General features: G+C 48.3%; 1 protein-coding gene and 1 long non-coding RNA gene across 4 annotated transcripts in view; one reads left to right on the forward strand and one right to left on the reverse strand.

Moving 5' to 3' along the window:
- The window catches only part of PARP1 (poly(ADP-ribose) polymerase 1), a 65,246-nt gene that overhangs the window by 14,207 nt on the left and 23,848 nt on the right, over nt 1-27,191 (reverse strand). For 2 of the 3 annotated variants that reach the window (XM_037405386.1, XM_037405387.1), the window contains exons 2-12: nt 24,341-24,495; nt 15,345-15,507; nt 14,406-14,524; nt 13,117-13,331; nt 7,533-7,629; nt 5,808-5,924; nt 4,669-4,845; nt 4,084-4,225; nt 2,399-2,539; nt 1,469-1,711; nt 383-451 (exon numbers count right to left, since the gene is read on the reverse strand). In XM_037405386.1, coding sequence (XP_037261283.1) covers nt 383-451; nt 1,469-1,711; nt 2,399-2,539; nt 4,084-4,225; nt 4,669-4,845; nt 5,808-5,924; nt 7,533-7,629; nt 13,117-13,331; nt 14,406-14,524; nt 15,345-15,507; nt 24,341-24,358 — 1,501 coding nt within the window. In that variant the 5' untranslated portion in view covers nt 24,359-24,495. Of the gene's footprint in view, nt 1-382; nt 452-1,468; nt 1,712-2,398; nt 2,540-4,083; nt 4,226-4,668; nt 4,846-5,807; nt 5,925-7,532; nt 7,630-13,116; nt 13,332-14,405; nt 14,525-15,344; nt 15,508-19,251; nt 19,442-24,340; nt 24,496-27,191 lie in introns of those variants that run through there. The other variant, XM_037405385.1, reaches the window with a different exon arrangement.
- LOC119156062 lies at nt 20,114-26,580 on the forward strand. Its single transcript, XR_005106962.1, has 3 exons — nt 20,114-20,322; nt 23,807-23,919; nt 24,963-26,580. It is a non-coding gene; the product is annotated as an uncharacterized LOC119156062 (long non-coding RNA).

A 27,191-nucleotide genomic window follows, 5' to 3' on the forward strand; every position in this document is an offset into this window, starting at 1 on the left:
ATCTGAACAATGTCCACGCACCACAAGTTTGGAGAATAGCATCAGCTGCCCCCTGAAGAGTCCAGGGGCAGATACTCACACCAGACCTGTGGCCTCTGCTGGCTGGGCCTTTACTCACCCCACCGACAGATGCTCCAGAAGCTGAACAAGGTGTAGACCCTAGTTTTAAGTGGTCCTTCTGAAAGTTGCACTAGAAAATCCTGGAATAGCCAGCTCTGGATGGATGCCAATCAATATCCTTCCTCAGATAGCGAGCAAAAATGGTTTAAAAATTGACATTCCTTTTATGGAACCTTTATACTGTCACAGAAAAACATTTTGCAAATGATCACACATCCTGAAGATTGTGTGTGGTGCAGGCACAGCCATTGTTATCACTCACCAGAATCAGGATCTACTGCTGCTCCACCCTTAACTGTTAGCTTCATTTTCTTTTCAGACTTGCTAGGTCCTGCAGCAAAAGAGAGTTCATTTTTTTCCTAGGCAGACAACACAGCCTGACTTGAATCAACAGTTAAATTTTCAATTTGCATAATTATCACCCTAAGGAGACTTCAAATCAGATTTCCAGTATATAAGCACAATGACTTCCATGGCTTTTTTTTTAACCTGGCTTTAGCAACCAATTCATAGCCCCCCACCCCACCAGCAAAACAAAAAATAAGATCTTCCCAGATTCTATCTCCTTCCTTCTGGCCCCAGGGCTGGGCTGTATCAGTTTTTCACCTGCACAACAGATAAAAGTCACATTTATGGTTGTGTTTAAGTGGTATTTAAAACCTCACAGGGCACGGGGGATGTTCAGATACTGCAGAGACGCTACTGCTGTGAGACAGCCTTGCAACAACATACCCAACTGTACGACAGAAACCTACGCTTGGAGGACATAGAAAATGGGTTCTGAAGATGCACAAGCAAATCCAATGGTTTTGTTCACCGTCCAGCATTAATAATGCAAGGCCTCTACAGCACTGGTGAGGAATGCCACTGGTGTTGGATGTTTTTTCTCCTCCGTTAAAGAAGTGTTACTTTCTAAACCACATAGGACAAAGACCCATTGCTCTGGACCTCAATTTTTTCTTACTTGCCAACACCCCTTGGGGGGACACTGCAGTGTTTGTCACATCTTGGTGCCCCAGTACCTCCCTGAGCTGCAACACCGACCCAAACTGGCAGATGAACTGATGTGTTACGAGGAAGAGCCTGGGCTGATGTCAGGGAGCCTGGGCACACACAGCACAGAAGATCTCTGAAGCAAGACTGAACTAGAGGAAACAAGAGCTAGCTCAGGAGATAACTTCATGTTTACCTAAAGCTATTCTTGACCTGAGATCTCATTACTTAAATTTATTTTGAGAAAAAGGGCAGAGAACTCAAGGAAAGAGCAAGGATAGACTATACCCAGGTTTGCTTTGTGCATGCACAGCACTGAACAGGCCTATGGAGAAACAACCACTTTGTTCTTCACCTTGTTCTTCTTTGACCTTCCCAGCACTCTTCATACTTGGGGGCTTGCTGCACTTCCCATCCACGGCCATTTCCTCATGCTCCATTTTCACCTCCGCACCCCAAGGTGAAAGCGCATGGAGAGACACAAGCTCCTGAAAGTCCTTGCTAGAGGACTTCACATCCTGAAGAAACTCCTCCGAGACCACACGGACCTTGGCCTCCTTCACTTCTTCCATCTTCTTGCTCATTTTCTCCACATCCTCTGCAGAGACAGGGTAGGAAACAAAGGAAAAAAACATCAGTGAGGTTTCAGACTTTAGCCCCTCCCTCTGGGCATGATTCAGGGTTCTGTAACACTTTGTGGAAACACAATTCCACCACATTTTAGATTGACCTTTGCAGGGGAAAATCCCCATCAGCTCAAAGCTGCAGCTTGCGCTAGAGCAGGAACACTCCCGTTTTATGCGGCTGGTCCAGCTCTCCCCTTCCCAGAGCTGGGCCTGTTCCAGTCCCCCTTGGACCTCCTGGCAGGTGGGAGCAGATCCACCTCAGCATCCAGTTTGCACTTCAACTCCAACAGGGAGCGAAAGCAGACCTAAAGTTGCCAGCAGAGAACAACTGCCCTCAGGCACCCACAGTCACTCTGCAGCTTCTCCAAGGCAAGCGTGGACGCAGCCCCAGCACCTGTCATCCCCACAAGGGTGGCCTGTGCACCACCGTGGTCTGCATACAGACCCAACAGAGCATCACTGCCCAACCCACAGGGTTAACTTGCTAGGTAAGTAAAACTCAAACAGCACCCATCTGTCTTTACTTTTCCAAGTGCACTAAGGCCACCTGCACACACAAAACACTCCCCCTAATCCAAACACTGATCCCCAGACAGCTCCAAGGACACGTGTCCTCTGTAATCTGCTCAGCTACCAGTAACAAAGGCACAGCTGCTCACTCTGTGTGCTGATGCACAGGGTGGCCTTGTTAGCTGTTGTTGTCATCTTTCCTCCCAGGTCCTCCACAATGCCTTTCACCTCCTCCTTGTTCTTTGACAGCTTTCCAAGAACCAGGATCTTCATGTTGGTCAGCGGTTTGTCTAGGGGTTAGGAAGTAACACAGTGTGTCAGCAACAGGCACAGGGCCCCCCAGACAAATAACAAGCACAAAGGGACAGCATCTCAGTAAAATCAGCCCAACTGGCAGGGAGACAAGGGTCCAAGCAGGTCTGACCCGTGTTACACAAGTGGGAGGAAGCTTCCCCTTCACCTAGGAAAGGCACCAAAGCTCAGCACCAGCCAACAAACAGAAGTGATGGAAGACAGCAAAGATGGATATGTAGGCACATTCATTTGCCTGGTTTTGTTTATTTTTTTTCCAACTAAAATTAAAAAAGAAAAATCAGTCTGCTTCAGCACTGTGCTACTTCAGGCTGTGCTCTGCTTCCCTCTTCTTTTGATGCCTGGACAGCATGGCAGAAACTCACTGTAACATGAAAGCTCCTGCCTCTTCAAAAGGAAGTCTGTTTTTGAGGGGCTGTAGAAAGGATTGCCTCTCAAGCAACAGTGTTACTACATTACAGTACATTTGAGTCTTCATCTTGCAGACAGTACAAGGTTGTATCTGATGAAAACCCCATAACAAGTCAGGAGCAAACTGGCACCCATCTGATGTTCCATCACATGATCGTGTTAACACCTTGCAATGCAAGCGGCTCCAAGACATGGCAAGTGTCTAAGAGCGCATCTGCACTGCTGAAGATACATGCTATTAACTCTGGCTGGCCAGTTGAGGGTGGTGTTTCCTCTTCTCCCCCCAGCTCGGAGTAGCTAGGCTGCTAGCAAACAAGGTAACCCGACTCTGGTCTAACTTTTGAGTTTACTTTCAGGGCACACTGGGGCTGGAATCAACTTGCCAATCAGAACCAAGGTCTTCATTGCTAAATTAACACGACCTGGCTAAAACTGTGCAGAATTACAACCTTTTCACCAAGTAACAATAAACCCCTGCTACCAAAACTATGGCCAGGGCTAAAAAAGGCTGAGTAAGAAAGAAAGTATAACTCTTTGTGGACAGGCTGTATCACTAAAGCATGCAACTCACTCCAACAGCCAGCCCAATCTTTTGCCAGTTTGCGGATGGGAGACAATATATCTGTTTTGCATAAGGGCAGTCAGCGTCAGTGATTGGTAAAGCCAAATCCCATTGGAGGATTATAAAAAAAACAACCACCTATTGCTCTTAAAAACCCAACACAACGTGGAATATCTGGCATTATGGAGGTCCCTGGATGTTCCCCAAGAAATGGAGCAAGAAGGTATTTTACAGCAGGTCTCTCCTGGGACACATTTTCCAACATCAGCCTTTAAGTTTCTGATTCATTGCAAACACCTCCTCACCATCAGCAAATACATATTATACCAAATGATTTGTTAGAAAACAACCAGGACCTCAATACCATGTCCCCAGACAACCCACCATATCAGTGTCTACCCGCACTAGGAAGATAAAGCATGTAAGACTCTGCTACACTGCGTTGTACCAGCAGAGCTCTGCCTGTTCGGGGTGGCACGTTTATCTGGCTGGGAATGGCATTATGCACCACCCTGACCTCCACTGACCCATGCCCAGCCAGCCGCTTACCTCTGGGGGCGGACACAGTCTCTGCCAAAGGAGCAGATGCGGAGGGAGGAGGCACAGAGTTCACAGGTGCAGCATCTGGAGGGAATACCCTGTCCTGCTTCTTACACTTAAATTTCTTCAGGTACGGAATTTCCCGGAACTCCTGTAGGGTGTTAAGCATAAGCAGAATTTAAAACCAACAAATCTTATAATAAGATTTAAAGGCTAAACTGCGTGCTGGCCAGATGTTAGCATTTACTGCAGGTCTTGAAAAGGATTTCCGAGACATTCACATCAAGGGAGGCAAATACCCACTTTACTGACAGGGAAAACCAAACTAGAAGAGGGTAAACGATGGATTTCAAATCAAAACAGCAACATCTCTTTCAGTTTAGTGTTACTGGAAAAAATATGATTCAGTTATGCGTTAGCTGCCTACCCCTGGAGGGATGTAGTTGTGACAGGACTTCCCCACTGTGACACCTGCTCAGCACTGCAGCACACTCTGGCATCCAACACTGACTGCTGCTTATTCAGTCCCCTTCCAAGAGGTAACATCAGTTAAGAAACATGCTTGAGATCATCAAATTCGCAGTAAACACCCACCTTTGGGATTACCCAGTCTTTCCTGTTGGGCGTCTGCGTTTTAGCAACACACTTGGTCCAGGCAGTAATATCCCCAGAACAGTAATATGCGTCGCTCTTGAACACAAACTGCCCCTTACACTCCTCGCAGGGAAGCAGAGCTCCAAATGCCATTCCATCTGCTACTCGGTCCAAAATCTAAAGCAACGAAGAATACAAAACAGGTCACGGCAGAAGGAGGCTGGAAACCCACACACTACACTACATTGGGCTGCACAAGGAAAGAACTGCCAGGCTGCTGGCACGCAGATGCTCCCAGCGCTTGTCATGCAAACATGACACATAAACCAAGACTCTTACCAGCACCGAGTGATTTATGATGCCTCAAAGACAAGACATGAAGCTTCCCTGGTCATACCATGTCTGCTCACACCCTCTCCTAGACTCAGCATTCAGGAGAGCATACCTACCACACAGCACCTGACCAGGCAGCCGTGCCAGAACAGCCAAGGAGGAGACCAGCTATGGCATCTGAGCACATGAGTAGGTAGCTGGGAATGCAGGCTCAGACAAATCCTGGTTTTCCTGCCTAGAGAGTATTTCTTGACCATTTTGAGTCTAGACACTTCCCACATCCCAGCCCACACTCCTTACAGTCTTAATAAATACAAATACTTGAAGCGATGTGTGGCTCCAAAAGAGAGAAGACTTTCACAAATTACACAGACTGAAAACTGACTGTTTTTAGAAAAGATACCAGGAAAGAATTTGTGCAGATTTTGCTTCTTTTTGCATAATTTAGCAGTTGAGGGAGGCAATGTGAAGTGCCATAAGTAACCCACTCGAAGAGCCAGCAACAGAAAAAACCCCACCAAAAACATGGACCAGTTTGGGCGTAGCAGAATAAAGGCACGTCACTGAAACCAAGGCGCCCAGTTCAGCATCACACACCACCATACAGCCCTTCACAAGCAAGCGTAACAGCAGTATCATCAGAATCCTGGGACAAAAAAAGACCGGGCTTTGCACTGAATTCCCTTCTGAAGCGTTACGTTAGAAATATGCTTCAGACTTGTGGACCTTGCAGCGATACTGGCTCAGGTCAACTTCACCAATTCAGAGACCCAGCACACATGCAAAGCAACTACAGGCAGACTCACAGCATTCTCCCCGGAAGGGACCTCCTGCTTGTTGGCGATTAGCAGCTCTTTCAGGTCGTTAGTGGAGCACAACTTCCTCAGCTCATCCTTGATGCCCCAGATCAGCTCTGTCTGCTCCTGTTGACAAAACCCAGCAGCTTAGCTACTTGCAGTCAATTGCTTTTTGAGAACAGTCCTGAAACTGCAGCATATGAACAAGGTTTTAGCAAGCCCGTGGTGAGGGCGAGATGAACATCACGAACCAGTAGTTTTACCAAAAGGGTCACACATTTTATCTGAAAAAGGAGAACAGGTCTTTAAAGCCACATGCTCCAGCTTTCAGTATGAACGCATGAGCACATCGCAGCTTCAGCGAAGTTTCTCTTCTCAAGATTACACGTGGAAGGACATCCCTATGGGATTCTGTATAAAGCAAGGCTTCTCCATCATGTATATGTAAAGAAAGGCCACAGAGTAACCTTTACAGCACTATCCCAAACAAGAAGGTACAAGCAATACCAACAAGACAGCCAGCATTTAGGTAGAGTGACACCTGTGTTTCTATCACACTTCTACCCTTAGTAAGCTCTCAACAAACTTTGCAAATATCACCTAACTAGCTGACACCAACAAGCAGGCCTTGCATTAAAGCAAAAAATCAGAAATGCTGATCTGTTCAGTTCATCTTTTAAGCTACCTAAGCGTAAAGAGGAATTTCTACCAGATCAGTCACCTGCAACAGCATGGAGGAACCTGCACATTCTTTTTGGCCTTTCTACAAATGATTGGACAGCAAAGTAGCATCCTAAAATATCTCAAGATAATTTAGTTTCTGAATGTTATTCACTGACTACAGTAAAAAATGCAGTCTACTCTGGAAAAACTGGTTGTCTGTGTTAAATGGTTTAATTTTCAGTTAACAATCATGCTTGATAAAATGCTGTTAAAAAAAATAGTATCAGTGAACCCAAAGTTAACCCTGATCCATCTAGAACATCTGCACCGCAGCAGTAAAACCTTGATGTCTTAGCTAAGTTTTATTGAAAATTAAGGCACTGCCACACAACAAAAAAGAAAAACTTTTGTTCAGAAGTAGACAGACCATCTTCTACAGCTCCATTACGATTTCAAACACCAAAAGCAGCTTGCTAATTTTTTCCTTCGAAAGTACCTATGCCAAACTTTCAATAAATACGAAATTCTTGATGCTCTATTCTGAATTCTTCCCACAATACTCAAAAAAGTGAAAGGTAGAAGGCTGTGATCTATCACACTTTGTACCCAAGAACTGAACACAGCTCCCCAGAGAGTGAAAAAAAGATATGATTTATCATTAATCTATTCTGCACTTTACCTCTGTTTAATTTTTATAATGAGTCATTTATCGGTTTCCAAGCTCTTCTGCAACAGTACTTGGGCTCAGAGCTTCAGCCACCACAGCCAGATGATACAGGAAGGACCACAGAACCAGCCTCCCCAAGAGAAGGCGTTTAACCGAATCTATTTAAATCCAGTAAGCACAAGCTCGAGAGAACTTCCTTCCCATTTTTCAGGAGAGAGCAGCAGGGTGAACTGCCTCAGGGACAGGGTGGGCACCTCCTGTGCCAGGTCCGGGCTGTGCTGCAGCTCTGCTTTGTCTGGGCATGAGGTACAACCCCTCTCTAGGTGCCACAGCTCTTCAGTTAGTGCCCGACATGGCACTCTTCTAACAAAGCAGTTTTTAGGGTGTGATAAACTAAAACTCACCTTCAGCTGTTTTTCCTGCTTTGATTCTTTCTCTTTTTCTTTTTTCTGTTTCTTTTTTGCAGTCACATTTCCATCTACCTCTTCTCCTTTTCTCTTTCTATTAGAGAAAACCAAAACAAAACGTACACATGAAAGGAAGTTATTTAAATGCCTGTCCAACAGTTACCAGAGCTCGGTTTACTGACGGCCGGTATCTGCAGAGGCTTGAATATCCTCAGTTTTGGCAGGCAAGCCCATTTTTCAGATTCCTCAGTGCTAGATTGTAGACATGTGCTTGGCTGTGCAACGTGAGCTGCCTCAATCAGGTCAGGTACACTTACAGCTTATCCACAGGGTAACTGGACGGTGTGGCAAGGGAGCACATGAAATACTGCAACATTTTCCGGCACATTCATCTACACCTGTATTAGCTGCACCAAAGGCATACCTAAGAATCACTGAATACAAGCACACCCCTCCAGTCTGAGGAGGTGTAGCATTGCAGGTTGAAGGACTACAGCATCTTTCAGCTGAATCAACAGCTTGATTTTTCAGCTTAGACAGTCTGTATTGAAATAAAGGACAGCAAACACGCTAACTCTAATAAGCTAACACACTGGGAAACCAGGTATTTCCCTGCTAGATTCTCTTCAGACTGGAATTAAGTCAGGTCTCTGAAGTCAGACAGGAGGGAGTTTTGACTTGCAAAGTGCTCCGAGGCTGACAGCGGTTTTGTGATGTACTACTGTGCAGTTATGTGTGAAGAAATTTATCGTTATTAGATGGGGCCTTAGAGCTGTGCAGGGAGAAGTTATAGAAGACACTGCTCAAGAGTGGAAAGAAGAGGAAGCCAAATGAAAACTGAGGGATTTTTGGCAGACTTCAGAACGACAAGAGACCTCAGAGGAAGATCATTTATGTTTCCAGAGTCATGTCACCTCCTTGTCTGGCTTCAAAATACATTAGTATCAGTAAATCAAATCAGTGTGTGCTCTCCCCATAAGGACATAAAGGGAAATTTTGTCCCAGTTGAGGCCGGATGGGCCTGCAGTTTGAGGCAGTGCATGAACACAGCTTGGATCTCACACCTCATTTTGACAGAGCTGCTGTTGTTTTGAAACGTCAGCCAGGTTTCTTTTTTAAGAAATCATCTGTCTTAACTTTATAAGCTGTGGCTGATGGTTAAGCTATAAAGCTGACATTCTCGATTGCTCTCCTACTTACAATTTTAAACACCTCACTTTCTAGTACTCTGCTACTGTTAAGACTAACCTTGTGTGACAGCTTATGAGCTATAAAGCTGCAGGAAAATATCAAAAGGTACTCTTCTTCTAAAGACTCACACACAAGACACCTGTAAGCTCTAGTAACTGTCCTGGCCCCTAAAATTGGGCCAAGTTCTCATTTTATTTGCAGTGGCCACCACTAGCCCCTCTGACCAACCCATGATTCAGGGCACTCTGCCAGTCTTTAAGGGGGCTGGTTTTGCAGAAGAGGTCGTCTTTCAGCTGCCCCCTTGCAAGGTCCCATCAGTCGAGCTGGGGCTATGCTATAAGGTGCGCTGCCTCAGGGGGAACAGCCGCACCGCACTATCAGCAAGGCGCAACGGCTTAGCTCGCATTTCTGGCTTAGCTCGCATTTCTGGCTTAGCTCGCATTTCTTGAGAAAATCTCCATACTGCGTTCTAAATCAGGCAAGCAGGAAGCAATGCGGCAGGACTGGATACAGCACACACAGAGCTGTGCCTTTGAATGTCCCCAAGCCAAACAAGTCCCCCTCTCTCCTCCCCAGCTGCACTCCCTGCAAGGGGCAAGACCAGAGTATTCACTGAGCCCCACATGAGGATAATGGCTTTTGTAAGTTTTAAGAGAGTCATGGGTACAACCACAATCTTGGAAAAGCCTATCAGGTTAAGTACAAGTGCTCTGCTGCACCTTCCCAAGCCAGAGGGCTTAATAATGTAAGTGCTTAGGATGGGTGCCCAAACACTGTGTATCTGCAATGCCTCTCCCTTGGCAGGCTGACAGGTGGGCTGCCTCCAGCAAGCCAGCGCTCCCTCCTGTGCCGTAACTTGTCTCCAAGAGGAGGAAAGCCAGCACACCAACCGCTGGAAGGCTATCACCCTGCTGAGAGGCCCTATGACCCAGGGAAAGCATCCAAATTCCAAAAGGGACTTACACTTTTGGCAGCTTCTCCTTGGAGCCAAGGGGACAGCGGATTGCTCTCCTGGACGGAGCGATTACTGTACCTGTTCCAGCCACTTGAACAAGCCGCAGAGCGGGAGGGATCATCCTGATTGCAGAGAGGCATAAAGCTGCCAGTCACCACCACCCTCTTGCCCCTGGCTATCCCAAGGGCTTAAAGCAAATGCTCATTTTATACAGCCTGGAGAACGGAATGGCAAAGCTGAATCCATCTTACATCTTCCCAAACCAGCAAATTCTAGAACAATCGACAAAATACACACTCACCGACATACATGTTAATTTTACTTTCCGTCCTTGGGACCAAACACTACGCGTTGCTAACAGCAGCTGGCTGCTGCTGCGTACACCCTTTCTCCTGCTGGGGATGGGACAGTCTTCCTGCATTCAAGAGGCAGGGCCCAACCACTTGCTTAGCAGCCAACGCAAATCACTCCTCACCTCCATGAAGGATACACAACTACAGGATTACAACTTTCATGAAGATGAAGAGGGAGGTGAACTGTCCCACTCTAGCCTGGCCCTTCCTTACCATCTACTCTCCATTTTTTCACATTCCCCTCCCAACAATGAAAATGAAGGGTGGGAAGGACAGTCATGACAACCCTGGATAAAGCAAGCAGCCTACGTAGGGAGGAGCCTACTCCTCTTTTCTCCTCCTCCCTGTAAAGCACCCCAGATTGTTGCTGACCTGAGTACTTATCCTCTGCCTCAGGCAACCTCTACGCTTAATCTGGAGCTGCATGACACCTCCAGAATTATGCTTTGCTCCTGTCCTGGGCAGCAATTCTACCCAAACAAGTGAGGCAGAAAATGCAGGGAAGTATTACAGCTCTGAGCAGGAGGGCAAAACACATGCCACTGAAGACACGCAGTCAAAGGGAGCTCGCAAGCTGCCGCTGCGTTTCCTACATCAGTACATGAGCACTCCTTCCACAGAGAAACTGCTGGGAAGGATACAAAATCCTTCTTCCCCAGGCCTGCAAAGTGCTGGTGCTCAGGCATGAGAGCCAGTAGCCCAGGGGAGGGTCAGCACGTCTCACCTGGAGCTGACTGAGAAAAGGAGCCAGGATCCTTGCAGGAAACCTTCCCATTTTTGCCCTTCAAAGGGAAGGGGTGTCCCAACCTATTCTTGGGAGCCCTACTCGGCACCTCATTTCCCCCATCTGCAAGAGCCACATCACACTGCAGCCCTTACAGAACCTGAGAGGGCAGTCCCAAAGCCTGAGCTCCTCCTTGAATATGGGCCAGGCACGCACAAGCAGCCCGCGAATCTGGATACATCCCATCTGACTTGCAGAGACATCCGAGTCCCAACATAATCTGGACACAGCACAATTTGGAATATCTTTAAAGATCACTTTGAGAATCTCACCTACAGCAGATACTGTAACATCATTTCTGTGAGATGCTGTAATTTCTGTCATCAATTTCTGTTACCTGATTGAATGCACAAGATGAATTATCAGAGGTAACTACATCTCATTCAAGCTTCTGGGGTGTTTTTAGTTTGGCTTCTCCAGAACTTTTGTGCTTTTGTGGCAGAAAATCACCAGGTGGGAAGCACACCACACCCCTCCACTCAGTCTGTTTACACTCTCACTCATTCAGTTTGATAGACAACTGTTTTTCCAATTGACCCTTAATATCCGTGGCTCAAGCACACGGCCCAAGCAGAAGAAAGGTAGTGAAGCGTTAAAGGCAGACAGCACCTTCAGGGTTGAGGTGCCTGTCCATGCAGTCCTTCGAAAGCAGGAAAGATGAGATCTCCTGCTGCTTTTCTGGCACCAGGTTGTGGTTCACGTTACCCTGCATCACCAGTTCAAGCTTTTTTCCACTGCAGTTCTAGGCTTTTATTTACACAGTGACTTGGCAAACGACTCTGTAGCCTATCTTTACAAAGCCTTCATATTTTGCATAGCATCCCAGAAGCGGCCCAGAAAAGCAGAGTCAGGGCAGACAAGAGAAACACTTACACAGTCAAATCTCTAGAGCTTTGCGGAAGACATAGGAGAAAACTACAAATAACCCTATTAAACTCACATGCTGTTCTAGGACAAAGCAGAACAGGCACCTCAGCACAAAAAGTAAAGGACTACTTGAAAAGCTGCAAGCACATTAAAACACTGTACTTCTACTTACATCCTGCAACACACACAGAGGTAAAATGTCTGCATGAAAAGACAGCAGGCTGCTGAGTAGATGCAGACAGCTCATCTTAGCCAAGTGAGGCGAACAGCACAGAATCTGACAGGGCTCCAGCAGAAGCACCTGCTCCTGGGGTACTGTGGGTCCCTCCCCACAGCACCCACACCACTGCTGAATGCTTCTGGAGCAACTACTTGCCAATGAAGAATAAAGCATTGAAGTTGCAGCCTGCTAAGAACACGTAGATCAGTTTATGCACGCTCCGCTGTTACCTATGGCCAAGGATGACATTCACATACATGCAAGGCTCTGAACAGTACACACCATGCCCATAGGCCACACATCTGGAGGACCAATACTAACAAAGACTGCACAGATTTGACATGGCTGCAGCTTCTCAGAACCCAGCGTCAGTCTCACTGCACAGTTTCAAGGTGAACCCTCGCAAAAGTAAAGCTGAATTCAGTCAACAAGCTACATGGAAAAGCCCAATGTTTTACAATGACAAGATCCGACTTGTACGACCCAGAAACACCTTGTGTTCCTTCCTCCATGAGGACAATGCAACACTGGCTTGTGTTATGAAGCATGACTTTAGGCAAGTCACTTCAAGAACAAATAACAAAAGCCTTCATTAAACAGAGAAAGATTGACCAAAGCTAGCAAGTCACCTGGAAGTGCTTCTCTGTCAGTACAAGATCTGCCAAGAGCCTCCACTAAAAATTTCCAGGCAAGGCAATGAAATTTCAGGCAAACTATAAAAGATTTAGCAAACAAAAGCATCCAAGTGTAAGCACTACGCAGCCAATAAACACCATTATCAGATTCAGTGCCTATCACAGATCAGCAACTCATAGATTATAACAGATGTCAAGTCAATTCTCTAACAAGTGGTTAGAGCAGAGAAACCATCACTGATAACAGCAACACACTAGGAGGTGCAGAGCTGAGTATCCATTTGTATTAAGTATGCATCGTTTTATGGCTGAAAGCCCTACATCAGTCCTCCAAGTCACAGCTGCTGGTCTCTGCATTTTCTCAAGGCAGTCACAAGGGGCAAGTGGACTGCATGCTCCCAGGGACAAGGAATTTGTCTGTTGTCGTCTGCCTAAGGTCACAGGAAGAACCAAATCCTCCTATTAACAGTATTCTTTTAACAGAGCCAACAACATCCCAAAACATTTACCATGGAAGTATCTGACAGCAAGCACTGGCTCCTCTAGACAACGCAATTTCTTACATTGCCGACATACCCTTCACTCTTGGTAGCTGGGAGCTGCTTCTTCAGAGTTTCTTTATCTTCAGCTTTCAATATGCTGAAGCCCAGGAGCTGAGTGGCTCCATATGCTGGGAGGAAGCCCAGCTCCGCTCGGCGGCTCACAAAGCAGTCCGGGTGGTACCAGTTATCTATCATTCCCAGCTGCGGCTTTTCAGGATGCACCATCTTCTTGGAAATCCGGATCTGGCCCTAAGGTAGATTGAAGTGACACAAGAGCAACTGTTAAGTCATTCTAGGAGGAGCAGGATGTTAACAAGTTACCAACATGATGCTTCCTAAACACCTGTAAAATAGCAACAGATCCTCTAGCAAAGCCTGCAACTTTTGTTTGAGTCCCTTCACTGCACTTCCTCTGCTTTCTTCAATATTTTTTCTAGGTTGGAAAAAAACCCAGCTTCTTAGGTAATGTTCTGTTCAAAAAACAGTCAAAACAGGTAATCCTGTAGCCTTTACTCCAACTCCCAGTAAGCTCGAACAACCAAAACTAACATGACCAAACCCCATACAGACAACTGAAAAAATTAACTTTATGTCCCTACCACTCAAGCATCTCTGCTAGCATGATCTCACCCCATCTTATTACAAATTACTTCCCAGATGCCCAAAAAGTAGTTGTTTTAGGTGCTTTTAGACTGCAATACTTCATGTTCCAACAAGGAAATGTCTACACAACAGTCACCAATGTTCCTGCAGATACAAGCATACCAGCACTGGTGTTTGGCCCTTGCCAGCTTTACCCAACTGGCAGGTCTATCCACATCTATCAGAGGCTCACAACCTCATTTGCCAACTGGCTTTAAATGCAGAGCACCAAGACACGTTCATCTACAGGGCTGCATTGTTAATTAGCTGCACCACTGTTTCTGTCTGCTTTCATGGAGTTAATATGGATGCATGGCACACAGAGCTGGCCTGGCTGAGGAGGAGGAAGAGGCCAACACTCCCGCAGTGCTGCAACAAGCAGGAAAAGCTGCAGTTAGTGGTGGCTCTCTTGCCACAGACATGCTGGCGAGCGGTGTTCCAGCCTGCTCTAAGACCCAAGTGAAAGGAAGCATCAGCAGGTTTGAAGCCCAGGCTACAATGCCTGAGGGATGCCTTTACTGTCAGCTGTCCAGGACGCAGCTGTTCCTCAGACACAGAAATGCAGCCCTGCAAGTGCTTTCCATATGCAGGACATAGAAACCAATTTTTAAAGGCACTGTTTGAATTGGAAATGGTGGGAGAGAATACAAGAGAGAGAGAGAACAAAGGAAAGCTTTCTACCTTTTCTATTTTCTGTTCACAGCCTTTGCAAGTACTTCTGTTAGACTTGGCATATTCTGCAGCAAAGTCATTTAGGCTCTTGTCAGGCTTGCCACCTCCTTCCTGTTCTCCTCCTTTTCCTGGAGTACAAAGCAAATACAGAGTTTGGCTTTTAAAAGCATTCCCTTATTTCTTATTCTCTGCCCCAGCAACTCATCTGCTGAGAATATGACCACAGAGCAAGACAAGCAGTCCATGCTCAAAAGCACTTTTAAAATAAAGAGCTCCATAAACAGCCAAGAAACAGTTTTATGGGACCACTTATTTCATGATTTTAAAAGACTTTCAAATGTGCACAGAACTGACCCTTTCTACTTCTTTCCTGAAAGTAGTGTGAAGTGCAATCTACCTGAAGACCTGACTGTAACAGGGGTCACAAAGAGCTCTGCTTCAAAGCAGAACTCCTCTTCCCAACTGCCAGTTTCCTTTTATTTCTTTTGTTACTACATTTCAACAGACAAACAATAATCTAAAACTGCCCAGCATCACCACCAGTGGTGAGTTTAGTCTGATCTGTACTTAGACCCTTCCCACTTGCTCCTCAACTCACTTGCTCATCGTGTAACAATTCCAAAGAGCCACCATAACCATACGTTGCAGTGAAGGTACCATTAAAACAACATATTACAACAGCATTTGTTAAAGAACAAAATACACCTATCATGATAACAAGAAATATTTGGCAATACATCTGCCACCTGACTTGTCTTTTTCCCTTGTTGATTTAACACGCTGGATCATACTGCCAGCATCCTAGCCCTGGAGTACCGAGATGCCACAAGGAATCCTTCTGACATCACTTGCTGAAGGGACACAGCAAAAAAATAACCACAACAATAGCTTGAGAAGAGGGAGCACGGTTGCAGCTGGAGCTCCAAACACCAGAAGACCTCTGCTTACCTCCTCCAGGGCCGCCAGTTTCAATGGCTTTTTTGATTTTCTCCTGATCTTCCCACCGCAGCTCAGGGAAGCCATCAATGTCTGCATGGGACACAATTCGAGCCCGCTTCCAGAAGCAGCTGTAGTGGTGCCAGTGAGGGACTTTGCCATCAAACATGGGTGACTAGGAAGAAAGCACATTAGGCCAAGATGAAGTGACTCAGACAGAATCAAGGGGAAAAAAAAACCCAGGATGAAACAGAGTACCTAGGTAAACACGAGTAATTTCTTTTTTTTAAATTAAGAGATGGATACTATTTAGGACAAAGTCTAAGAAGAAAATCTGATATGACAGATGAGCTGCTGGAGATAGCTCCCAAAGGGAATAGATGTGGAAGGAGCATTTGCCTAGCTTAACCAGTTCATCTCCTCACTGCTTAGCTTGTTTTACTCAAAACAGAAAGGTCACAGCCTCAGCGTGGCTGTATCAACCCTGAGCAGACAAGGAGAGGTTTATTCTCTATGAGAATCAGACCATCTGCAGGCATGAGCAAAGCAAAACAGAGGTTGTGGAAAGAGCAACACGAGTAACAGCACATGGCTCATCTGCTACAAACTCCTTTGAGACTGCTGCAGCGCAAGAGGCTGGCTTTGCTCTGCAGGACCTCCAAGTGCAACGCACAATCCCTTTGAGAGATGCCTCTCAAGCAAAACATCCATGCCCTCCTGGGTAGCGCATCACCAGGCACAAGACGACTGTGGTCTGAAGAGATTCCTCAGGAGACTGCAGGAGGCAGAAGCAAAATTTAAGAGAAACATCAGAGCCCAAGAAAGTCAGAACAGAAGCATCACCCACATCCTCCCCAAAGCGCAGCTCCTGTGTGCCCTGCCACACCAGCCTCATCGTGGAAGTGCTCCACTCATTTATGACTCAGACACATTAAGTACCAACCTGGCATCATTCCAGTTACCTATCAGATAAAATAAGTGTATAGTGGTTTGGCTCCAAGAAATGCATGCAAACAACCGCTGTGCTAATAATAGTCAGTATCGTATAATTATTACTACTGACGATACAGAACTAATGACCTAGGAAACCGTTCTACATATTCACCCACCAACAGGAGGGAGATCTCCAAGCTGAAAACAGCAGCAGAAAGTTTCTCACATGAGCAGGAAGGCAGAGGAAAGGGCTTTAAAGACCACAGCGTGCGACTAGGAGAGCTGGGAGCCCCAGTTACAGCTAACCATCAACCAAAAGTGTAAGAGAACATTTATATTTCCAGCTGGACTCATCCCACAAGCCAGGATTTGGATTGCCCAGTTACCCTCACAGCAACCACAGCCACACAGAAGCCACCCTGGGGTTGCTCACAACATGTCTGGAAGTCATACACAGCTCTGGCACTGGAAGCTGGTCACCCCTGAGCTCTGGGCTCGTGTTTGGAGTTTTCCTGGAGGCCTCCTCATGGCTCCGTCCCTAACACAAAGGCTTTGGGGGCACAAGGCACTGGGGTGCATGGAAGGGGGCAGAGCTGGCTCAGTCTTTAAGACAACCATGCAAGCAGTGAGTTAAGATCTCCGCTACATGCGGTTGTGCACCTGGAACATTACTTCCCTCTGTGTGGGAAACACAACCTCCAGGCAAGCTAGACCTTGTTTACACAACTTCTCTCAGTTCACCTATCTCTAGAGCACAGTTTCCTAAACAAACTATGGAGAGACTCACTTGCTTTCACATCGCACATGCAAATAACAGAAACCACTCAGTTCTACCTGGAAGCAAAAGTCAAAGCCATGCTGGTGCTACAGAGCCTGGGTGTCCACCCAGTGCTAAACATCGAGCATTGCATTGTCATTCAGAGCTCTTCACTTGAAGAACCATAACAAAAGGGCGGATTTAGTTTAAAAGGCACCCAGCTAAGGACTTGCTCCAGGCCTCCTTTTAATTTCTTCTGCATAATTTGCAAAAGACCTTGGTGCACAGAATGCAATGCAGAGCAGAGACTGCTCTGCAAGGGATTTCCCCAAGAGGAAACAAGAGGCCTGGGTGCTCAGGTGAAATTCAGACCTTTTTTGGGGGGATGCTCAGCTGCAGGGTACGAAAAGCACTCTGCTGGCACAAAAACTGGCAGTGAGGAGGGGGAGCCCTTTGCAGAAGACTGCAAATATAAGAGGTTGTGGGGAAAAAAAATAAAACTACAAGCATTTGGTGAAAGACCAGAAGTTTTGGGGAGATGGTTGGCTCAAAGGCAGTGGTTCCGTGAAGGATGCCGTGATCCCAGCTGTTCCCCTCCCAACCCTACAAAACCAAAGACAGTCCCTGAACTAAGTAAGGCAGGCTGCAGTCCCACAGGCCCCCGTGCTGGGGGAAGGCCAACCCGCCCCACACCAGCTTCAGCTGCTGGGGAAGGCAGGAAGGGGTAACGGACGTGAGGGAACCGGAGAAGCAGCAGCCGGAGCTGGGTGGGGGGGAAGGAAAACAGGCACCTCCAGAGAGCTGCCGAGGGCAGCAGGAGAAACAAAAGAGAAAGGCAACGGGAACACGTGTGAGCACACGCCAGCTCGGCCTGCACAGTTAAGCATCCTTCCTATGGGACGGAGGCTCCGGGGAGCAAAAGCAGAGGCAGTTATTTCCTTTCCACGGCACCAGCGCCTGTCTCCAGCCCTGCCCCGGCAGCCAGGCACCCCCTGCGGGGAGCCGAGCCCCGCGGCAGCCCGGGCGAGGGGCGGCTGCAGGCGCAGCCTCTCCCAAGGGCACGGCCGCCAGGGACTGCTCCTCAGGCGGCTGGGAGCCACAGCACCCATCTGCAGAGCTTTGCTCTAGCGTTCACACCCCACGTCCTTGCCAGCTTTCCATAAATAAACACATATGCATTTGTTTATCTTACGCGAGACACAGCGAGGCACATCCAGTCCAGCCCGCTGCCCATCCGCACCACCCGCACGATGCAGGTGCCTTTCCATCTCTCCTGCTAGAGGCTGGTTGAAGGCCCACAGCCTGGGAAGAAGACAGCTCTTCCCACCCCGAGCAAAGCCTCCGCTCCACCTGTCCTGCCTGCAGCCAGCCCCGTTCCCTCCCCACCCTCCCACTGCAGGGCAGGGTCCCGCGGCGGTGGGGTCTGTGCGCCCCCCGCCCTCCAAGGGCCCTTCCCTTCCCTCTGAAAGGAACCCGAGCAAGCCTCGACCCCAAAACGCAAATAATTTGAGGCCAGCTAAGAGCAAAACATGCCTCCGCCATCAGTTCAGCTCCGTGTCGCGCCCGCAGCGGGCAGCCAGCTCCGAGACCCCCAGCTGCCGCAGCGTGCCGCCCGCGGGGGGGCGGCGGGGAAACCGCTGGGCTGGCCGCGGCCCCCAGCGCCTCTCGGGGCTCGGATTTTCTGTCTCGTATGCAAAGCAGGCACCAAACGGAGATTCCCCTGCCCCGCCGCAAGACACCCCAGGTGACAGACACTTGCCAGGGTACAGACAAGCTGAGCCACCAAGCTCGCCCCCCCCGCTGCCCCGCTCCCTGCCCGCCATGACAACAAAGAGCCTCTGTGCGCGCCCCCGGGCCGCCCCCTCCGCTAAGGCGCTTGGCGGTGAACTTTGCACCGTCTCGCCTCCGCACGCCTGTACAGCCCGACGGCGCCGGCCCCCGCGGGGAGCAGCGCCCACCCGGCCGCCCCGCAGTGGGGCGGGAGACCGGGGGCGGCCCGAAGAGCTGCGGAGCGCCGGCGCTGCTGCACAGACCGTAGGGAGCGGCAGGCGAAAGCGCCGCTGCTAAAAATAGGCTGCGCTCGCCCCCGAGGCGGCGGAGAGACGCACGGCCGAGGAGCTCCGGCCCGCCGCGGCGGGCACAGGGAGCGGAGCCCCGTCCCGGCCCCGCCGCCGCGGAGCCGAGCGGCCAGCCCGCCCCGCTGCCAGCCTGGGCCCAGCCACGCGGTACCTGCACCATGAGGGCCAGGCGCAGCGAGTCCTTGGCGATGCTCTCGCCGCACTTCTTGCAGGAGGCGCGGCCGCTCTTGGCATACTCCGCCCGGTACAGCTTCTCCGCCGGCTCCGCCATCGCTGCCACCGCCGCCGCGGAGACACCCCGCGCCGCGCACCCACCACTCCGCGCTCCCCCCGCCACCGCCCGCGGGAGAGCTAGCCGAGCGCCGAGCGCCCACCCCCGTCTCAGCGGCCGGCCGGATCTGCCGCTCGGGCATCGATTCGGCACGCCTGGCGGCGGCTGGAACGTTCCGGTTTGGTACGGTGTATCAATGGGGGGCGGCGCGCGGCGGCGGATCACGTGGTGGCGGTGCGCCCGGCCCCGCGCGCTCCCTCGGCTCCCCGCCCCCGTCCCCGCTCCCGCGGCGGCCCGGGCGGGGAGGGGTCGCAGGTTCCCGGCCCGCACCGAGGACAGGCTGTGTCCCCCCCCGGAAAGCCCTCGGGAGAAGGCAGCCGGCGGCTCCCGGTGCCTCTGCTGCAGCAGCGCTGGTCTGAGCCCATCCCGTCCCGCTGCAGGGGCGGCCGCGCACGGGGGAATAGGGCCTTCGGTTAAACGCGGAGCGCAGCCGGCCCCGGGCCCGGCCCGCAGCGCCCCGGCAGCTGCCGCGGAGGGGCGTAAATCCCCCCCGGGACACGCAGCGCCCGGCGTTCTGCCCCGGCAGGTGGGCCCCGGGAGCCGGCCCCGGGAGCCGGCCCCGGGGGCACCCACCCGGTCCGCCGGTGGGCAGGGACGGGGTCCCTGTGTCCCCGTGTCCCGCCGCGCTGGTGCCGCTGCTCCCCGGGTGGCGCCTGCTGCAGAAAGGGCGGGGGGGACCTGTGCCTGGCAGCTGTCCCTCAGGTCAGCTCGCCCCCAGGCTCGGGATAATAGCACGGAGGCTGAAGACAAAAAAGAGCAATTCGACTAATCAGATCCTGGCTTTTTTCTCCTACAGGAGGTAGTATCCTCTAGGATCAGCAGAGGGCATTGGTTCTGTAGCTTCCCTGGAGAAAGGAAGAGAGCACCGAAGTTATTCCGAACCCTTGCTAAGTATTTGTCATTAGTTTTATAGTGATTCTCGAATTGGGGTCCCACTAAAGCTGGATGTTCAGTCCCGGGTGGGCTTGGGACACTCACAGGTGTCGGTTGGAGCTGCATGCCGGCATCTCGGCAAACCTGTACGGGCTGGGATGTTACCACACCTCTCGTCTGGTACTCTTTCCATCTCTCAGGCTGTCACACATTTGCTATAAAGCTACGCAGCGTTTCCCTTTACAGTGAGCCCTCCAAGAGCCTACAGACTCCCGGTGTGCCAGGGATGAAAGGCTGCGCCCTGAATACATCAGTCCAGATTTGGGGAAGGAGGAATAAAAAAACCATCTCCCTAAAAGCACTAGATGGTGCTGCGTACACACGGCTCCGTACTGATGCTCAATACAGTGTGGTCTTGGCTCCTAATTACTTCTTACAGGAGTTCTTGAATCAGACATGAGTGGTTCAGAGGCAGATCAGTGCAACACTAGAGAAAACCGAAAGATACCCCCACCCCCCTGCACCCTGAGAGCTCATCTAGATGGTCTGACCAGGAGCTGGAGATGGTTGCACCCCTCACTGCCTGACGTGTCTGCTAGGGGTTTTGCCCAATTTGAAGGTGAACAGCAGTGAAGTGTGGCGTTGCATTCACCCATTTCAACAAACCTACTGCCACCCTGCTCCAACTAAGGTTTTCCAAGAGAAAAGCAGATTACACACAAACGAGGGTTGAGTTGCAAGACTTGTCCCGAGTCAAGTCAATGGCCTGTTTAACTTTGATCCTGCCTCTCCCAGTGACTGTCTGCCAGGAGCTGACATAAGAAAGGCCGAGCAAGCAGTACTTGCTCTCCCAAACATTTTCCAGCCTCCCGAGATTTGTGGCTTAGGGATTTCCTGCATGCCATCATCCTGGGGGGAATTTTTATTCCAAGAATTTTTCCAGTTTCTCTGAAAATACTCTTTTGTTTATATGGTATTTATTTATAGGTTTTGAGCAAAAGAGAAAGGGCTTCTTCTTAGTATTTCATCCAGCTGGGGCCATTTTCACTTCTAAGCAAAGGCTGCCCTGTGTAAATAGCAAAGCACTGCTCCATAGCCTGCAGCCTAGGGACCGGCACAGGATCTGTAAGACATCAAGTAGTAGTCTACAGAAGCATACACAGACATTCACAGGCATGCAAGCGTGAAAGCGAGCAAAGAAAGTGAATTAACAAATGGCTGTTTAAAGTTTACCCTATTTTTTTTTTTCAGTTGTGAATGCAAATCACGAATTAATACTGTACAAAATGGTGTTGAGTGAATTTTCCTTTTTGAAATGCATAGGTGTTCCTTCTGTATGAATGAGCTCAAACATGCTGCTTGGAAGGACCAAGCTCAAAGCTCTGGGTGCTTTGCCTTTTCAACCTTACTTTGAAAATTTGTACAGGAGTTTGTATGATTATAACCAGTGTAAGTCTTGCTTTGAAATGGGAATGTCTGTACAAAAATAATTACATTGTTATGATTCTTTTTACTGCAATGTAATTTCCTCGGTAGGCAAACTGTCATCTTGATTTGTGGTTGTGAGAGCTGCCAAATCACATTAATCCCTTTCATGAATCCATTGATCTCAACGGATCTGCCTCACTCTGCATCTTTGTTTCCCAGGTGTGACATGTGGATCACAACACATCCCTTCCCCTCTTCCTTCTGCCTCTGCAGTGGGTGGCCAGTGAGTTAGTGCTCATGCAGGCCCCTCAGTAGCACAAACAGTGCTGAGGATGCTGTTTTGTTATGAAACAGAGAATGCTCTGGCAGCAGCTGTGAGAAGTGGCATCTGCAAGGCCAGTTTCCTGGGGGACCATCCCTTTAAGTAAATCTGGTATTTCAAGAGCCCTGGTATTTGGCTGCTGGGTTTTTCCACAGGCTGCAGCAGGAGCAGGGGCAGTTAAAGAGGGAAAGCTTTTTATGATCCCATGCAGGCTGTCTACCTCCCTTTCTAATAATAATCCCATCTCAGTGGACTGCTGACTTTTGAGATCCTGTTGGACGACAGGTGCTGCACAGACATGTGAGACCAATGGTTTGGTTTTCCTCTCTGTTACCAGAGCAGAAATCATGGATTACGGTACCAGGATGCTTAGAGATAAGGTTTGTTTATCTCCAAATACTGATGCTGAGATGCCAGACTGGTTGCTGGTGCTTGCCAGGAAAAACACGTATCACACATGCGACCATGGCTCCCATAGCTTGCTGTGCTATGGACAGGAGCGTAGGTGAGGAAGGGGATATAATTCAAGGGTCTAATTTGCAGGTTTCCCCATAATGTTAGGACATTTGGTATTTTTCTCAAAGACTCTATTTCTGGAGTCATGTGATTATATAGGAATCTCACTTATCTTTAGGATGCCCCCAGTAATTTTTGATCTCTAGAGGCAAATCCCAAGAAAACAGCAAAGAAGGAAAGAGCAACCCAAGAAACGCCAGCTCTGACAGTTGTGTCTCATGATGTGAAACTCAATGCCAAGCATTCAGGTGCCTGGCTTGTGACTTCAGGGCACCACAGAGAATTGTCTTTTCTTTTCCGGGCCATTTTGCATTAGATTCCTCTGAAAGCCAGAGGGAAGCAGGTCAAACTCCTGGTAGCAGGAAGCCATAAGATATCTCTTCAGTGTCACAGGACCAAATGCTTCCCCTCACATTGTGCTGACGGTACCCTGAGCACTAAATCTTACAGACTGTGTTGCTTTGGGCTCCATTTCTAACACATACTTGAGATACCTTCCTATAAGATTTCTACCCAGCTAAGCATCTCAGAAAGGGTGAGAAAATGTTGGACATACATAGGGAACATTATTGCTTATCACTTGTAGGGAGGAGAGTCAGAACTGTTCTTGCTCAAGTCTGGATTGTTGCTGGGGGAGGTTTTATATTATTTGATGTTTGATATTGGACAGCTCCAAGAGTTTTGCAAGAAAAACCTGTTCACTGCTGGGTTATCCTGTCCATATTGATTATCCACTTATTTCATGCCACTGCACATAATCAGTATGGCTGGTATCACTGTTTGCATTTAGGCAATGGGCTACAGGCAACTACTGCTGTGGCTCAGCTGTGCCTTCCTTGCTTATGTAAACGATCATCTCACCAAAACCAGTAAGACTATGCCAATGGGAAAGGGATACAAGATCATGTATCCCACATCTAACTGGGTGTCGTATTGTCTTTTCTTTCCATTGAAGAAAATCAGAGTGCTTACCTTCCTGTCTGAGGGTTCCAAAACCTGTTTTGAATAGCTTAATAACCTCCTATGGCTCCCCTCTCCTGGATGATAATTAACATATGCAATCTGTTAAACTGAATTTAGAGTGTTCCCACAGGGCAGAAGTGAAGTTTTGGTGCCCAGACCTGAGCCTTTCTCTGCAACTCTGCATTACAGACCAGCACAGAGCTCTCTGAGAAGCGGCTCTGATGGTTTCTCCATTCTTCAGAAAAGCTTCCTTAAATAAACCTGTTTTTTCAGCTTTCCAGACGCCTGGAAAAATAGATGTCAGAAGAGGCAAGGAAGGAGGGGGTGACAGAGCAGAAGCAGCACTTCAGACTGACTGGGAGCTTAACTGAGGAGTAAATTCAGTGGTAACGTAACAGTGGCATGAATTACATATCCTGAATCTGGGGAAGATTGGAGTCTGAAGTCAGTGGCAGAAGCTGAGTGCAGCCATAGTTAGTGCTTGCCATAGTTAGTATCTGGCTGCTTGCCAGGCTCTGAGGTTATTCACTCTGACATTATCCCAATATAGGAAGGATTGCGCCATTATCCCTGTTTTACAGTCCCCATGTGGCAACCAAGACACAGATGCCTATTTGATGAAATTAGAGAGTGGGAAATTAAAAAAGGGTAAAAGGAAATTCGTTCTTATGGCAGGTTAATTAAACCACCGATTGGTCTACAGCCAAAGGCAGATGTTGTGACAAAGTAATACTGCATTTAGAGTTCTCCTAACTGCAAATGTTAAAAGGGACATAAAACATTGAGCTTTGGAGATTAAGCCCATACCTCATTAATGATGGTCATGAGGAGACCATCATTTTGGAAGAGAAGATCCTCAGTCTCAGCATGGGGCCCTCCTTTGAACTGCTCAGTCCAGTGAGTTGCAGATGGATGAGCACTTGCCGAATGGGCACCTGTAGTCCGTTCTTGATTTCTGCTACCTGCCAACAAGAATAATATATCACATCCAAGCAAAAAGCAGATCTCAGGTCTCCCAGATCATGGGCTAATCCCACAGCCATTTGGTCAGCCTTGGGCACAGTTCATGAAAAATTATGGCAAACTCTTTCTTGGGCCACTTTGTTACTTTTTTGTGTGGATGCTGCCCAGAAGCTTGTTCCCTAACCTGGGTTCCCAAGCACCATCTTTCCCCTATGTGGTGCAGTGTGGCTGTTAAGCATCCTGTCTGCATGGATGCCACTGGCAAGAACCTTTGCTGCCAAAAGAATGAAGCACCAGCTGCAACACTGGAAACATTCAAGAGCAGGAACCAGGAGAGAGAGTTGTAAGGTTCACAGATCTGTATGTGTCAGTCCCAAGCTTTAGCATTATGGAAAAGGAGTTTAGTTGAGGCTGTCAGTTTCCCCATCCAGAGCTCTAATCTCAAATACATCTTGTCTCCACGTAGGCTTGAAACCAAGCTGTGACTTGTGACTACAGCACCATGCTGCTCCGGCCCCATGGCAGATGACCCCGTGCCTGGGGTGGCAGATATCTGCCCTACCTGTATCAGCAGTATGGGCATCCTCTGGCCCAGCACAGCTGCCAAAACACATACTGGGCAGTACGAGATACCAACTAGAGAGTCTGGATATGGGTCCCAGTCCGGGTTCTTGAAAATGAAAAAAGAAAAGCAGAAAAGAAGAGCCAGAGGGCTAAAAGGGACAGAGTGGCCAGTGACACCCTCAGCAGTATTGCACTATATAGGCTACAGAAGAAAATTATATTTCCACTGTCTTGTGCATGCTTTGTGGTGGATTCAGGCTGCACAGGTCAATAGGCCCCTTCCACAGATACCACCTGCCTCTGAAACAAATCCATCTTTGAAACGGCAATTTCTTACAGCATCCTGCATTCTGTTAAAAAGCAGTGAAACTGCATATGGAATTGAAACATGCCAAGTTACTGACCCAGCTAGTCCCTCCCTATAAATTATGGAAAATCTAAATCCCATCTGATTTTGATGGACACAAACAGTTGAGACCTTGCTTTCTCAGCCCAGCTGGAGACAGACTTGACTTTGCTTTGCTTGTACCCACGCTGGCTCTGTCAGGCAACGGCCAGACATGCGTTTGTTCAGATGCTCTGTAGTTCTGCCCAGGTGAGCAGTAGGATGTTTTTTCAGGTCTTTAAGCACCCACTATGCGACTGATTCCAGTAATTCATTAAGTGCAACAAATGAGTGGTGACAGTGGAGGTTACACTGCCCCATAATTATCTCCCTTGCCTCTTGATGAGGGGGTTTCCTGTTACACTGGACAGACCTGTCCTCATGGCTCCTCTTACAGGCTCACTTCCATTCTCAGTTGCCTTCAGACACAAACATGTCTTGTTCCAGAAACTTTTTATGCTCTTTTTCCTCAGTTGCCAAAAATTTGTAAAATGCTTCCTATCTACAGGATCCCCCCCCAGGTTTAGCCAAGAGCTCAGCATTGCTTACGCTCATTTAGAAGATTTCTGCCTGGGTCATAACTTGGTAAAAAGCCAGTCTAACTCCTCTGTCATCAGCTGGTTTCAGAAAACTGTGAACTGCTTGTATAAAATGCCACAAAAAGGAGCACTGACCATCTATCTAATCAAGTTTGCTTTCTGAAGTATTTCTCAGTTCTGACTACTACAGTCACACAAGTTCATGTCAATAAATATCTCCAAGTATGGATTTTATCTTGACAGTTTTCTTTTAAATTGTGTATTCCTGATAGGGAATCTTAATCTTCCTTTGTGACTAACAACTGTTAGGGGGTTGCTTAAAGGATAATTGCTTTCTTTGTCCTAATAAAAATTAACTTTTTTAAGGGCATCTGATGCATTCATGGATCTGCAAAATATTCAGCCACTAATTTAGGTGCCTTGCATTTATTCGGGGTTCTAATTCTGGAAATCCCATTTACACAATTTACTCTGCAGTGATCACACAGAGAAGGAAGGCTGGAAGCAGAACCCAGGAGTCCTGATGTCTGCTCTCCTGATCTGGGAGAACAATGTCAACACTGAGTACCCATGCTTCAGTGTTGCTCTAATTAGAGCAAGCCAGGTGCAATCAGATTAACTTCATTTGCACTGTGTTTGTAGAAAAAATACATAAAGCACATCAGAGAGCTAAAGCATATAGGACAGTGATAATATATGGCATAAATTAAAGAAAGCAATGATGCAAGTGACTTGATAAATACATTAGTCCAGCCAAAGGCAACACATTTCAGAGGAAGATGTTAGTTTTCAGTAAAGCTGCAGCAATCTCTCCAGCTACTATGTGAACTTTACAGAGGATTAGCAGCCCTAGAAACCGAAGTCCTCTCTTCACTCATAGAAAAACTGCATGAGGGCAGTACAAGGCCAGTTTTGCCATCAGCACATCTTATTTCTGGGCACACTGACCTCTTGATAGGGGTAGGAGGGGAACCAATCCACTTCTTTGCTGAGGTTGCAGACAGCCAGAGCTGGCTGTGCCATTGGTGCCCAGAAGTGGACACATCCCTTCTGCAAATGAGCTGAGGCCAGGTGCCCACTTCATGACGCTTAGTACATGTTCAGCTGCTGGTGGCTAATTTTGGATACAATCAACTTTCAATTACCTATGGGGAGCTTCCATGGTGCTGACTTCCTGCAACACCGCTGGCTATGATCCAGTGCTGTG

The sequence above is a fragment of the Falco rusticolus genome, chromosome 12 (assembly GCF_015220075.1).
Source record: "Falco rusticolus isolate bFalRus1 chromosome 12, bFalRus1.pri, whole genome shotgun sequence".
Classification (NCBI taxonomy): Eukaryota; Metazoa; Chordata; class Aves; order Falconiformes; family Falconidae; genus Falco; species Falco rusticolus.